This window comes from Pogoniulus pusillus, chromosome 32 (assembly GCF_015220805.1).
Source record: "Pogoniulus pusillus isolate bPogPus1 chromosome 32, bPogPus1.pri, whole genome shotgun sequence".
Classification (NCBI taxonomy): domain Eukaryota; kingdom Metazoa; phylum Chordata; class Aves; order Piciformes; family Lybiidae; genus Pogoniulus; species Pogoniulus pusillus.
In genome coordinates, this window is record NC_087295.1 from 7,072,511 (window position 1) to 7,085,563 (window position 13,053).

A 13,053-nucleotide genomic window follows, 5' to 3' on the forward strand; every position below is an offset into this window, starting at 1 on the left:
TGCCAGTTGTCAAGCAGCTAAACCTAAGCATTTCAGAAGGCTTTTTTGCATGTGAACAAAACTGTAGATCTAATTGGGCTAATAAAAAGCCAGTTTGTGAAAGCTGAGACGACCTTTTATCCAGAAGAAAATTTTCCCTGCTTGCTAGAACAAAGGATTTCAGAAAACAGGCAAACTGAAGTGAGGTTGTTCCAAGAAGCAGTTTTCCTTAGGAATGGAAAAAAAAAAACAAACCACAAAACAAAAGGAAACAAGCCCAAGCAAAACAGAAGGCTCAGGGGTGACCTCATTGCTGTCTACAACTACCTGAAGGGAGATTGTACCCAGGTGGGGGTTGGTCTCCCATGCAACCAGCAACAGAACAAGGGTACACAGTCTCAGGCTGCGCTGAGGGAGGTCTAGGCTGGGTGTTAGGAGGAAGTTCTTCACAGAGAGGGATTGGCATTGGAATGGGCTGCCCAGAGAGGTGGTGGAGTTGCTATCCCTGGAGGTGTTCAAGAAAACACTGGATGAGGCACTTAGTGCCATGGTCTATTTGACTGGGTAGGGCTGGGTGCTAGGTTGGACTGGATGATCTTGGGAGGTCTCTTCCAACCTGCTTGATTCTATGATTTTATGGATAACCCAAAAGCCCAAACCCCCCACCCAGCAAGAAAAGAACAAACAAAAAAACCCCAACAGCAAACCCAAACAAGATCTATGTGAAGTTAGAATGAATTTTATTAGAAGTAATTTTCTTTTAATGCACTTAGAGAAGATAAGGGTGCTCCCCTAGCCTGCAGGGAATATAGCTTGAAGTGTGCAAGTGAATATGCAGGTCGGATGAGGCCTTGAGCAACCTGTTCTCGTGGGAGGTGTCCTTGCCTATGGCAGGGGGTTGGAACTAGATGATCTTTGAAATGCTTTCCAACTTCAACCATTATATGATTTGGGCCCATCTCATCATCCAAACTGAGTGATAGATTTGGACCATAGAGGGTTGTTTGATCTAATCTGCTTCTGTATCTGAAACTCCTAAGTTGATGCTTGAAATGCTTCTGTGCCCCAGAGCACTTCTCTTCCCATCTCTCCTTAAAGAAGTTGAAGATACTTACCTAGGCTGGCAGGATCTAAAGCGTTCTATAGTATTTCCCTCCAAGTCAGCCTAATGCTGGCAGTGCTGTCACTCCCTTCTGTGAAAGGTGGTGCGTTGTGCAGCTCCAGATGCCTTTGTAACAAGATATAAAGTTCAAACTTCCAATGTGTGTTGAGTATTCTATATTTACTTCTTAGACTAACTCCATTTGTAACGTAGCTTTGCATAGCTCTAAAAATTCAGTCAACAAAATGCTGGCCAAGAAATCCACGATCTGCTAGGAAGTTTCAGATGCATCTTGCTAAGTCTACAATAACTTAACAGTAGCAGTGCCCAGCAGTTTGCTATGATTATGCTGCAACAGCATCGCAGTGCAGGAAGTGTTTGCCCATTCATAAACAGGTTGTTAAGATAGGAGCAGCATGCAGGACAGCCCCTCCAGCAAGCCCAATGGCCATCACAATGCAATAAAATACACTCCATATGTCAACCTTACTCTATATTCATCTGCAGGAACCAAATATTTTACCTGTCAATGTGTGAAACAGGCTTACTGAACGTCTTGTATGCCTTTTTGGAACACCAAGCTTCATGGTTCTCTGATTGCAGAGTCTGAGAGAGCAGATGTACTCTGCGTGTTCGTAACTCAATGCAAGATGCAGAGCAGCACACACACAGCTGATGTCATGTGAATGTGTGGAATGCACCAGAGCTGGGGCAGAAGGTAAGATTGAGCCTACAACCACTGAGACTGGAGTATGGGAAGTTAATGGCCCAGCTTAATTTCTAAACTTTTTCCATTGCTGTCAGCCTTATGAACGTGAACCAGCAGTGTGCTCAGGCGGCCAAGAAGGCCAACAGCATCCTGGCCTGGGTCAGCAAAGTGTGACTAGCCTGAGCAGAGAAGCGATTGTGCCCCTATATCCAGCATTGGTGAGGCTGCACCTTGTGTGTTCAGTTTGGGGGCCCTGACTATAAGGACATTGGAGTGCTGGAACATGTCCAGAGAAGGGCAACAAAGCAGGTGAAGGGTCTAGAGAAAAAGTCTTACAAGGCCTGCCTGAGGAAGATGGGGTTGTTTAGTCTGCAGAAGAGGAGGGTGAGAGAAGACATCACTGTTTTCTACAACTACCTGAAAAGAGGTTGCAGTGAGATGGGGATCAGTTTCTTGTCCCTAATATCAGGTGATAGAATGAAAGGAGATGACCCAAAATTGTGCTGAAGAGGTTTAGTTTGGGTATTAGGAAATTTCCTTACTGAAAGAGTGGTCAGGCATTGGAATAAGTTGCCAAGGGAAGTGGTAGTCACCATCCCTGGAGATGTTCAAGAAATGTGTGCACACTACATTTCAGGACATGGTTTAATAACCATGGGGGTCTTAGGTTGAAGGCTGGACTCAGTGATCTTAAAGGTCTCTTTCAACTGAAACAATTCTATGATTCCCTGAATAAGAATGGCCAGAACAGTTTCAGATCTAACAATGACTTGGCATTAGTCTCTCTGTACTCTTCTAGTGTATGGGTTGCATTTGCCATTTCATTGATAAATCCACTTGTGTCCTGATCAACTAATACACAGGTCTGGATCCTTCTATGTTTTGGTTTTTTTTCCCAACAGTTAAGCTCCATGTTCATATAGAGGCTGGGAAGAAGAAATGCTCATATATTTAATCTAGCCAGGTTTTCCACAGTGCCTTGGGAAACATGAATCACTATACTTCAGTCACTAGACAATCTTAAGACAAGATACAAGTGCAGTCAAGACATAGCTGAGGTATTAAAAAAGGAACCCCCAAAATTAAACAAAAGATGATATATGTAGACCTCAGGTTATTGTAAAATGTTTAGAAGACATGTGAATGCATATAGTACTTCACAGAGCAAAAATAAGACATTTTCTAAGGCTTCCCTGCTTAATCAAAAAACCTCTAGCCCCCGAGGATAACGAGATAATTAAATTCAGGCCAGGTATGACAGACAACATGGAAATTTTGATTTCTAGTTCTCTCTATGCTTGGGGGAATTATACTGGTTTTGTAAGGGAAAAAAACCCCAACTTGATACTGGAAGACTGGAAACAAAACTTCAGAGATAAATGTTACCAACCCTGAGGGAAGGTCCCCACCACCTTAACAGACAAATCTTGCTGAAAAAGAAAGACCCTCAAACAATTGAAAAGTCTTCCTCTCTATCTTGATGGATTAATTGCTCATCCTGCTCCAGAAGGATGTTGCTAAGATCCTGACAGAGCATGGCGACAAAAACAGGACACAGAGACTTTAAAAAAGGAAGTAAAATAAAAACCCTAACAAAGCCAAACAAAAAAATAAAAAAGAGGTAGTAACTGCCCATGAAACATAGACTACAGTGCATGAGCAGCTCAGCATCTCTATCAGTTGTATCACCCATAGTGGACAGTTACTCAGAACAGACTTTTAGGAGCCTACTGAGTTTTTGCAGATCCAACAAAATATTTGAGTAAAAACCAGGATTATTATTTTTTAAAAATCCCTACAGGTTAGCCCAAATTTCCTCTATAGGAAGGCTGCTAGGGAAGTTATTTTCTAAGGACTCATTTTCTAGAGCTGGCATGAAAATACTTTTGGAGCTGACGGTATTTTAGCTGCATCTTTCCAAGTGTTTTTTATGCAGTGTTTACCACTTTTTTTTCATGTCCTGATCATATGATAACATCTTGCAGGATTAAGAGACACCTGCAAATATCTATGGCATAACAGTTTAGCTTGTGATGGAACAGTCAAGACCACCAGAGCATTGGTTCCCACAGCGAGAATGTATGTTCTAAACTACTGTGGCACTCCTTCCTCTTCTATTTACTCTTCCCTGTTAAGCCTTGTGGAAACAAGTAGTAATCCATCTTTAATTTTCTGTCTCTTCAGGAAGCCAGCAACTGGCACTGTCATCAAAGTTTTCCACACTTGTGAAAGATTTGTTTCAGATTGCTTTAGGATGCCAGGAACCAATGGACGTTTATAGGTTTTCACTGACAAGTCCTTTGCTGCCATCACCTGATGGCTGCATGCTGCCAACACTGACATGACTGCTGTGGCAAATCCCTCCACAAGCTGGTGTACCCAATTTCCGGGCAGAGTAAACTCACTGTCATTAGCAGCTTAGCTCCCAGTTAAGAAGCTTCTCTGAAAAGTCATGAGGCTTGTTCTGTGTGCAAAAATGCCAGCACCCTACTGCTAATCACACAAGTTTTTCAAATATTATATTCTTGCTTCAGAATTGATAGTGAATGCTTGGGAGTAAACTGCCAATTGTACCCTATGTTGCCCATATCTGTCCTGTGTAATTATCCACATTCTCTACAACTAGCTCTGAGGTGTAACTTTGTTGTTGGCGATCTGGGTTTTGCTTTTCAAATGTGCCAGAATCCTGATGGTGTACTTGTTGTGCAGGGTGTGTTCCTGTGTGCTGCAACACACACTGGAGAACCTCTTCATAGCTGCTAAATATTCATGTGCACAATGAGCAGAAAAGGACATCAGCAAAGCTGAGATGAGCCTCCAGGCATCTATGGAAAGATAAGTGATTCCACAATAGCCCACAGATGCAGTCTGGGAAGTACAGCACTAAACACAGTGGGGAAGATCTGAGGCATGCTGTTACTGTGCAGAATTTTCGTGAGCCACAGCATGTTCATAAATAAACACAGTTTGACAAAGTATAAACATACCATCGTCTAGGTCAAAGCAAGTGTTCTTTTCTGAAAGGGCAGGTAGACCAGCTCTTTGCTTCACCTTCCTCTGGGACACTGGTAAGAAGAAAAAAAGCTAATGTGGTTGCTCTCACACAGTAAGCAACTTCAGAGAAAGAAACTTGAAGGAGAAGTGCATGCGTGTGTGTGTGTGTGTGTGTGTGTGTCTAACTAGAGAAATACATAATGTATATTTCAGAGACAGCTGTTTGTAAAAAAGGTGAGTTGGGACAAAAAGATGAAGGGTGGAGTAGGATTTGTAAAAGGAGCCTTGCTGGAAGTAGATGTACAGAACCTGGACAGGAGGAACCCTTTTTTTTGGGTTTATGCATCTGCACTTAAATTCACTTACATTTATGGCAGGGGTGTATGACAGTATTGCACTGGTTTTCATGGGGAAAAATAAGGTTTATCACACTGTCAGCAGCGAGCACAGGACTTGACATTCACCCACTGTGCTCATAACCTCAGATGGATACTCATACAAAAGCAAGTGCAGTGATCTTTCCTTCCCGCCCCGCCCCATATTCCTGCAATCCCTTGTTCAGTCCCTCAGACTGAGCAAAGACATCTTTTTCCTTCTCCTCTGGAAAAAGACAGGAGAGCTGTTGGGAGAGCTCCAGCTGAGAGAAATCTCATGGAGTTGACCCGATCTCAGTTTTGTGTCTGTGGCCTAGAAACACCTTTGTGTGGCTAGGGCAGCTCTCACTGAAGCAGACTTTCAAACAGAGAACGAGTGTTACAAGTAAGCTGGATATAAGACAACCTCAGCAAAGTTGGTATCTCACAAGTATTTTATCAGGTCTCAATGCTGCTATGAATAGCTGAGAACACCAGATACTGGTGACCAACACATAGTTACTTTTGAACGTGTCTTTAACAACTCTGATAATGCTGAAAGATGGCAGCAAAGACTGAGCAGTTTGTTAGCAAACAGGAAACCTCTCTGCAGTCTGTTTACATCTTCTTGCATGCATCACTAAACCTTGCATTTCATCTGCTGCCCTTAGAGAAAAAATATTTTTATTCTTCACCTGTTAGTGGTTTTTTTTGCTTCCTTTTTCAAACTCCAAATGTTAGAGAGAGAGCTGTGAAAACTAAATAGCTAACTGTTCCCTCATCTCACTTAACAGAGTTGTAAATTCTGGAGGGCCGATAGCCTGTACCTGGCTTGTCTTGACAGAAAATTACAATTGCATTGCCAAAGTCTTCTTGCTTTATTAGAGGATTAAAATGCTAAATTTTCTGAAAATTTCAAGAATAAGTTATAAATGACATTTTAGTGGTCACACTGTTTCCACAAGTCAGCAGCTGACCACTTTGGCTCATTCTTTACACTATCTTCCTCTAGCACTTCTCAGCCTGCAGACCTCATGATGGCAACCCTTGGAGGACCATGCCTCTCCTGTGGTACCATAGATTCATAGAATGTTTTGTGCTGGGAGGGACCCTGAAGATCATCTAGGTTCAGCCCCCCTGACACAGGCAGCAATACCTTCCACTAGACCAGGTTGCTCAAAGCCTTGAACACTTCCAGGGAGGGGTGCATCCATGACCTCCCTGGGCAACCTGTTCCAGTGTCTCACCACCATACTGTAAAAAATTCCCTTCTAATATCCAATCTAGATCTGCCCACTTCAAGCTTAAATCCATTTCCTCTCATCCTATCACTACAAGCCCATGTAAAATGTCCCTTTCTGGTTTTCTTGTAGGCCCCTTTCAGGTACTGGAAGGCAGCTACAAGGTCTTTCCACAGCCTTGTGTTCTCCAGGTTGAACAGTCCCAGCTCTCTCAGCCTGTCTCCATAGGGGAGGTGTTTCAGACCTTTGACCATCTTTGTGGCCTCCTTTGGACCCACTCCAGCAGTTCGCTGTCCTTATACTGAGGACACCAGAAGTGGACTTAGTACTCCAGCTGGAGTCTCACAAGAGCAGAGGGGGACAAACCAGCTCTCTTCTCCTGCTGGACACACTTCTTTGATGCAGCCCAAGACATGGTTGCCCTCTGGGCTGCAAGTGCATACTGCCAGGTCGAGTTTTTCATCAACTGACAACCCCCAAGTCCCTCACCTCCAGACTACTCTTGAGCCACTTCTCACCCAGCCTGTATTTGTGGTTGTACTGTGTAAGGCAAGGCAAGCACAAGTTGGATATTTGCTCTTGTGCTGCAGTAGAGGAAAACAGACTCGCTAGCAAATGGAATTAAAACTGTTATTAAATTACTTCCTCCATATGAAAATTACTAATTGGACATGAATTTATGCTTCAGCTAGCTAGTAGACAGTTCAGCATTATTTCTAATCAGGTGGGCAGAAACCTTCGTACACATCTGCAGCTGAAAATCTTCCCCTTCTAACAAGACTCACTTTAACAGGAACTTCAGTAGCTCTCCTCTGCTTAATCTTGTCCTCACAGGTGACCTGTTACATCTTTCAGCGCAGAAACATACATGGAACTAGCTTTGTAGAAATTACTAAAGCCGTGGTTGTCCTCACTTCTTTGTGCCATCAATAAATCCCCCCGCAAATCTGATACTCTGCCTGCAACAGCACTTTGCTCTTCAATTTCAGCACGGCAGTTCTTAGAACTTCATAGGCTTCCATGCTTTTGCAGCTGATTTCAACCACGTAAAGCCTGTAGGACGGTAACACTGCCGACTAGGGGGAAAGGGAAAGCCTGAAGTCGTGTGTTTTGCTGTCTCCTTCCTGTTTCTTCCAAAAACTGCTAGGAAAATACCCGATTTGTACCGTAAGGCAGAACGCAACTCCTGCCACACTGCTCATGCACAGGATTTCAATGAGGCAAGCGTGGGACCACATGAAGGCGTTTTTTGGCTTCAGCATGTACGTATATATATATAAAACCGAAATGGGTATGTACAATCAAAGGACACACTGCTTGAGCGATAGAAATTAAGCCAACTCCTCCGTAGCACCCGCCAGCGGCTGAACTACGATGCCAGCACAGGCCCGCCCGCCTTCCCCGCTGCGAAGAGGCGATGGTGCTGAGGCCTCAGCCCGCCCCTCCGCCGCGTACCCTGGAGAAAAGCGCCCCAAGACGATCGGAAAACACCGCCTGCTGCCCGGGACACCAGACCCCACCCGACGGGGGCGGACAGAAGGGAAGAAGCCCCGGTGGAACACTCAGCCTCTGACCACTGCGCGGCTCCCGGAAGCGCTGCTGCCCCTGAGGCGTGCGCGGCGCCGGTACCGCGAGAGGCGCTGGCCGCGGCCAGGCGCGATCTCGCGAGAGGCGCCCGGCAGCAGACGGGCGGGGGCAGGCAGGGCGAGATCTCGCGAGCGTTGAGCGGCGCTCCCGGCTCCGGGCATGCGGCTGAGGGCGGTCGCTGCGCGCGCGATTGGCGGGGCGCTGCCCCCCTGCTCCGCCGCCGGCCCCGCGCATGCGCTGCTGGCCGCCGGGCCGTGTCCCCGGTGCGTGTGTATGCGTGTGTCACCCGCGCGCACAGAGCAGGCCGCCCGAGCGCTCTCGGTCGCCGGCCACTCAGGACCGGGTACCTGAGACCCCGCCTGGCAGGGTAAGCGGGCTCGGGGCCAGCGCAGGGCCGTGCGCCGCCTCGGACATCCTGCCTGAAGGCGACCCGACACGGCCTGACCCCCACCGCCCGGACGGGGAACGGGTGAAGGAGGAGGCGGCGGCCCCGCGACTCTCGCTCTTCGTCCGCACCCCCTCACAGCGCCGCCCGGCGCCGGATGAGGCCGCCGCGGCCCGCGATGGAGTGAGGAGGCCGCCGCCAAGAGACACTTCCGCGTTGCGGGAGGCCGCGCCGGGCCCGCGGAAGGTACCTGCCGCCGAGCCGGCCAGCGCCAGCCTCAGGCCCCGGCCCCAGCGCCGGCGGCGCGAGCCCCTTATGTGGCGGTGCGGCCCCGTGTGAGGTGGCGCGGCTGGGCAGGCTGCGAGGCAGGCCGGGCTCTGGCAGCCGGCTGGAGAGTGACCGAGGGAGCGAACGAGGCCCCGGTGCCGGCCGGCGGGTGTCTCCGTGTGTTTGTGCGGCGCTGGGTCTCCATGGCGCCGGCAGCGCCCTGAGGTCGTCGTCGGCGGATTCCCTAGGCCGCGTCCTCGTCTTCGGCCGTGAGTGAGCTCGATGCCGAGCACCTCGGACACGGCGGCCGGCGGGAGCGGGGGAAGCCGGGGCTGGGGCAGCGGCGGCGGCAGCAGCTCGGCCGTGGAGGCAGCGACCGACAAGAAGCGGCTGCATCACCGGAGACGGAAGCGCTTCGCGGCCCAGCCGCAGCCTCCCCCCCCACCGCCGGCCCCTCACCCGCTGCTCTTTCCGCTCCTGCAGCCGCCCCTCCTGCAGCCCCCGCTCCTGCAGCCGCCGTTGCCGCCGCAGTCCCTGCTTTTCCTGGCGGCCACCGGTGCCTCCTCCTGCTGCGGGGACGGTGGGGAGCGGAAGCGGCCGCGGGGCAAGCGGCGTTCGGGCTCCCGGCACAAGCGGCGGAGGGGTCGCGGAGGCGGTGGCGGCGGCGGTGGGACCCAGGAGGCGGAGAAGCGACGCGGTAGTGGGGGACTGAGCACGCTGGTGGAGGAGTACGACGACGTGAGCTCCCAGTCAGAAGGGCTGGTGGGCGGCGGCGCGGCCGGTGGCGGTGCGGGCAGCGGCGGCGGGAGCCCGGCCTCGTCCTCGGGTGGCGGGACTCAGCGCCAGAGGGGCGAAGCGGAGCGCAGCAGCCGGTCCCGCCGGGAGCACCGCAGCAGCAGCGGCCGCTCCAAGGAACGGCACCGGGAGCACCGCCGGCGGGGGGAGGAGAAGTCGCAGCAGGAGGGAACGTCGGGGAGCCGAGGGGGACCCGAGGCTTCCTCATCCTCCTCCAAGTCCCGCAGCCGTCACAATCACACTGGGGGTCAGGACCGAGAAGGACTCAAGAGCAGCGGCGGCGGCAGTGACGGCCGCAGGAAGAGCTCTGTTGCTTCTCCCAGCAGTGGCAGGAAAGAACGTGAGAGCAAAGCGCACCGGAGCCGGACTAAGGCGGCCAAGGAGCCACCGTCGGCTTACAAGGACCCGCCGAAGGCCTACCGAGATGACAAGCCTGAGCCCAAGGCCTACCGGCGTCAGCGCTCGTCCCCCAGCCCCGGCCGCGATGACAGCCCACCGCTGCACCGCTCTTCGCAGAGTCAGCGGAGCCGCAAATCGCTCAGCCCGGTGGGCGGCCGCTCGCCCCTCAGTCCCTACAGCCGCCGCCGCTCCCCCAGCTACAGCCGACACAGCTCCTACGAGCGCGGTGGAGATGTGTCACCCAGCCCATACAGCAGCTGGCGTCGGTCGCGGAGTCCCTACAGCCCCGTTATCCGGTAAGTCTGGGCCCGAAGGGAAGGTAGGGAAGACTGGGGTAGGGGTGCTTGGTGCATGGAGGAGGAGATTTACCATGGCTGGGGTTGGGCTGGAGGGCAGGCTTATATCTAGCAACAAAAGCCCTCCCTCTTGCTACCAGAAAGCTGGAGTTGGGGGAAGGGGAGTGGAATGCGGACAAAGATCTGCCTGTCCTGTCTTGGGGAGAAAGGGAGATGTGGGTGCCAGTAGCACTGCTGCAGCTAGTTTTTCTCTAAGCTGGAGAAAGGCTTTTTAAATTTTAAAGGACATGAGAATATTGTCAAGTGGCAGTGGTTGAATGAAGATGTTTCTCAGATTTTCTGAAGGACCAATTTAATTTTCAAATCCTTGCTTACAAGGTCTGGAGATTATCAGGTACATTTTTAAGTATCCTATTGCACTTTTTAAAAGTATGTGGGTTAAATATATTTGTGTTTGACTTAATTGTTTGCTCTTTGGATCAGTGGCAGACTGACAGGGAAATTATGTTATGAGTGTTTCTTTTTCCTCTTTCTAGAGATATATATATAGATAAAGACTTTCTGTTGTGCTAGGAAAAGGTACAAATGTTGAGTTTGTCAAATCGAGTTTTGTGCTTTACATGATCTATGAAAACATATGTCAGCTCTTTTCTCTGTCAGGTTCTGTGTGTTTGTATACTTGATATGAGCTTGCAAATTGTTTTCTTATTATTAGTGGAAACTTGGAGCATAAAGGTCAATATTGCTGTGGTTTCTTGAACATTATATAGAGAGGAAACGTGGGTTGCATCTCTAATCAGATGCAAACCATATTGCGGAATTAAAGCTCTTCAAAATACTTGCAGTGAAACACTGGGATTTTAGAGTATTTGCTTAGTTATGCGTTTGTAGCTGAGGATTTTTGTCTCTTTCTTGGAATCTTACTCTTGCCTCATTGTTTAAAGGCTTGTTTGAGTTCACATCTGGGATGCAGTGTTAACTGTGTCAGGTGATTTGCCGTGCCACTGACAAGAGTGTTGTTTACAAGGCATTATCTGGTGGGTTGCCAGAGAACTGTTGTCGGGTCTTCTGATGAGCACTTCGCATCAGTTCCGATTTAGGGTGTCCCATGGCGTACCCAGTGAGGATGCTGAGCCATTCCCGTGTTTCACTGCCCTTGCGTAGTAGAGTCTGCTGCCCTCCGGGGTGTGCAGAATAACAAAACTGTGTCTTACTTTGTTCAGAGGGATAGAACAAAAGTGCCTTTAGGTAAAAAAATAACGATTGTTTTAAGGTGCAATTGCATGGAATAGTTTTGTCGCCATTGGTGTTTTAAGCAGAAAACACTGTGCATGCATGCTCCAAACAGCAGTACCTTGTTGTTGTTCCATGAGAGCCACTTATAAATGATTTAAGAATACACTTTCAAGATTACTTGAATGACAGAATAGCAGGGATATTGAGTATGTAGTTTGATTTCAGCTCTCTAGAAGTCAGATTATTTTCTGCAGATGCTTGTATCCTGAAATAAGAAAGCTGATAATGACAAGTAAAATTACACTAGTTTGCACTTGCTGGGAGGTGTATTAGTAAGATTGACAGCCCAGTTAGTTAAGGATTCTCTTGTAAGCACTGACTGGTAGAGTTGTGATAGAGGGTAGAGGAGATGTGCTCTAAGTGACAGTTGCAGAACATAGTTTTGTTAGGAGCACTGTGTTTCTTTTTCTTTTTTTTTTTTTTTTTTGTCTGTTGGGAGTGGGAATGAGGGTTTAAATCTCCTGATTTTTGTGTTCTCTGTGGTAAGTGAAAATCTTCTTGAGTTACATATCATCTTCTTGGAGTTAGCATTGTAGCTTCATCCTTTCCTTCCTCTCTGCAGCTGAACTAACTTTCGTCCCACCTTGAACTGCGTAGGGATAAATTACTTTAACAAACGAAGATTGTCAGTTTTACTGGAGAGGGATTGGAATGGCTGAGTGAAAAGAAGAGGTTGCTATATGCAGGAAGCAAAGTTGGTCCTAATGTGGCATTCCTTGTAAAGATGTAATTTACAATAAAATTAAAGAATGCAGAAGTGTGAAGATAAGCTCAGTTGTTCATGTTTGCCTAGTGTGGAGAAATGCAAGCCAGCGTGTCTTTGTTCCCATTTAAGTATTTCCCTCACTGCAGTATACATAAATAATAAAAATGATGGAGGGTATTTACATGATTGTTTTAGCCACACAAAACTGTGTTGAAATAACTTTTTTGGTTTAACTTTGTGATGCTGTGTCCAAAATACTGTCAGTTTTTGTTGTGTTAAGTAATGGCATAGCCTTGATACGATATTATGGTTTTGCAAGGCAGCAGCTTCTTACAGCTCCTGTCTTCTTCATCTGCATGATTTAGAGACTTAATTGCCAGCTTGTATCCAGCTGTAGTGGTGTCAAGACAGTAAGAACTTTGTATATGGCTGAGGATTCCAGGCTGCAAGTCTTTTTGCTTTTCTCGTTCTGTCTCATACATGCATCTTTTGTAGTGTTACATGAATTATCTAGTTATTTTGGTGTGTAGAAAACAACAATGAAGTGGTTCCAGCACGTTCACAAAGCTGATGTCTAGAGTGCTGATTTTTCATCTAGGTCTCTGAGCTGCTGAGAGAGAAACTTGTGGTAAACAGTTGAAGAGAAACAAATCAAGTCGGCTTCACTCGTTTGAATCCCTGATTTTCTCAAGCAGCAGCACAGTTGCTTTGAGTTCAGAGTTGCAGTAGTGACTCTGACAGTCTTTTGGTCATGTTGCCTGGAGGTAGATTCTGAAGAGAAGAAAAGATGCTAGTTATACATTCCACACTTGGAAAGTTCTCTGAATGGTAAACTAATTTCCTTTTTCATTATAATAGCAGTAAATGTCTGGTTTGAGCAAACCAATTGAGCTGCCTGCACTTATTTGACTTCTTGCCGCTGGTGGATGTTACTACTGTATTTT

At 48.1% G+C, this 13,053-nt stretch overlaps 1 protein-coding gene across 3 annotated transcripts in view; it reads left to right on the forward strand.

The window, feature by feature from the left end:
- Positions 1 to 8,221: 8,221 nt before the first annotated feature.
- The window catches only part of CDK13 (cyclin dependent kinase 13), a 47,338-nt gene continuing 42,506 nt past the window's right edge, over positions 8,222 to 13,053 (forward strand). For 2 of the 3 annotated variants that reach the window (XM_064169522.1, XM_064169523.1), the window contains exon 1: positions 8,222 to 10,107. In XM_064169522.1, coding sequence (XP_064025592.1) covers positions 8,900 to 10,107 — 1,208 coding nt within the window. In that variant the 5' untranslated portion in view covers positions 8,222 to 8,899. The remainder of the gene's footprint in view (positions 10,108 to 13,053) is intronic. The other variant, XM_064169524.1, reaches the window with a different exon arrangement.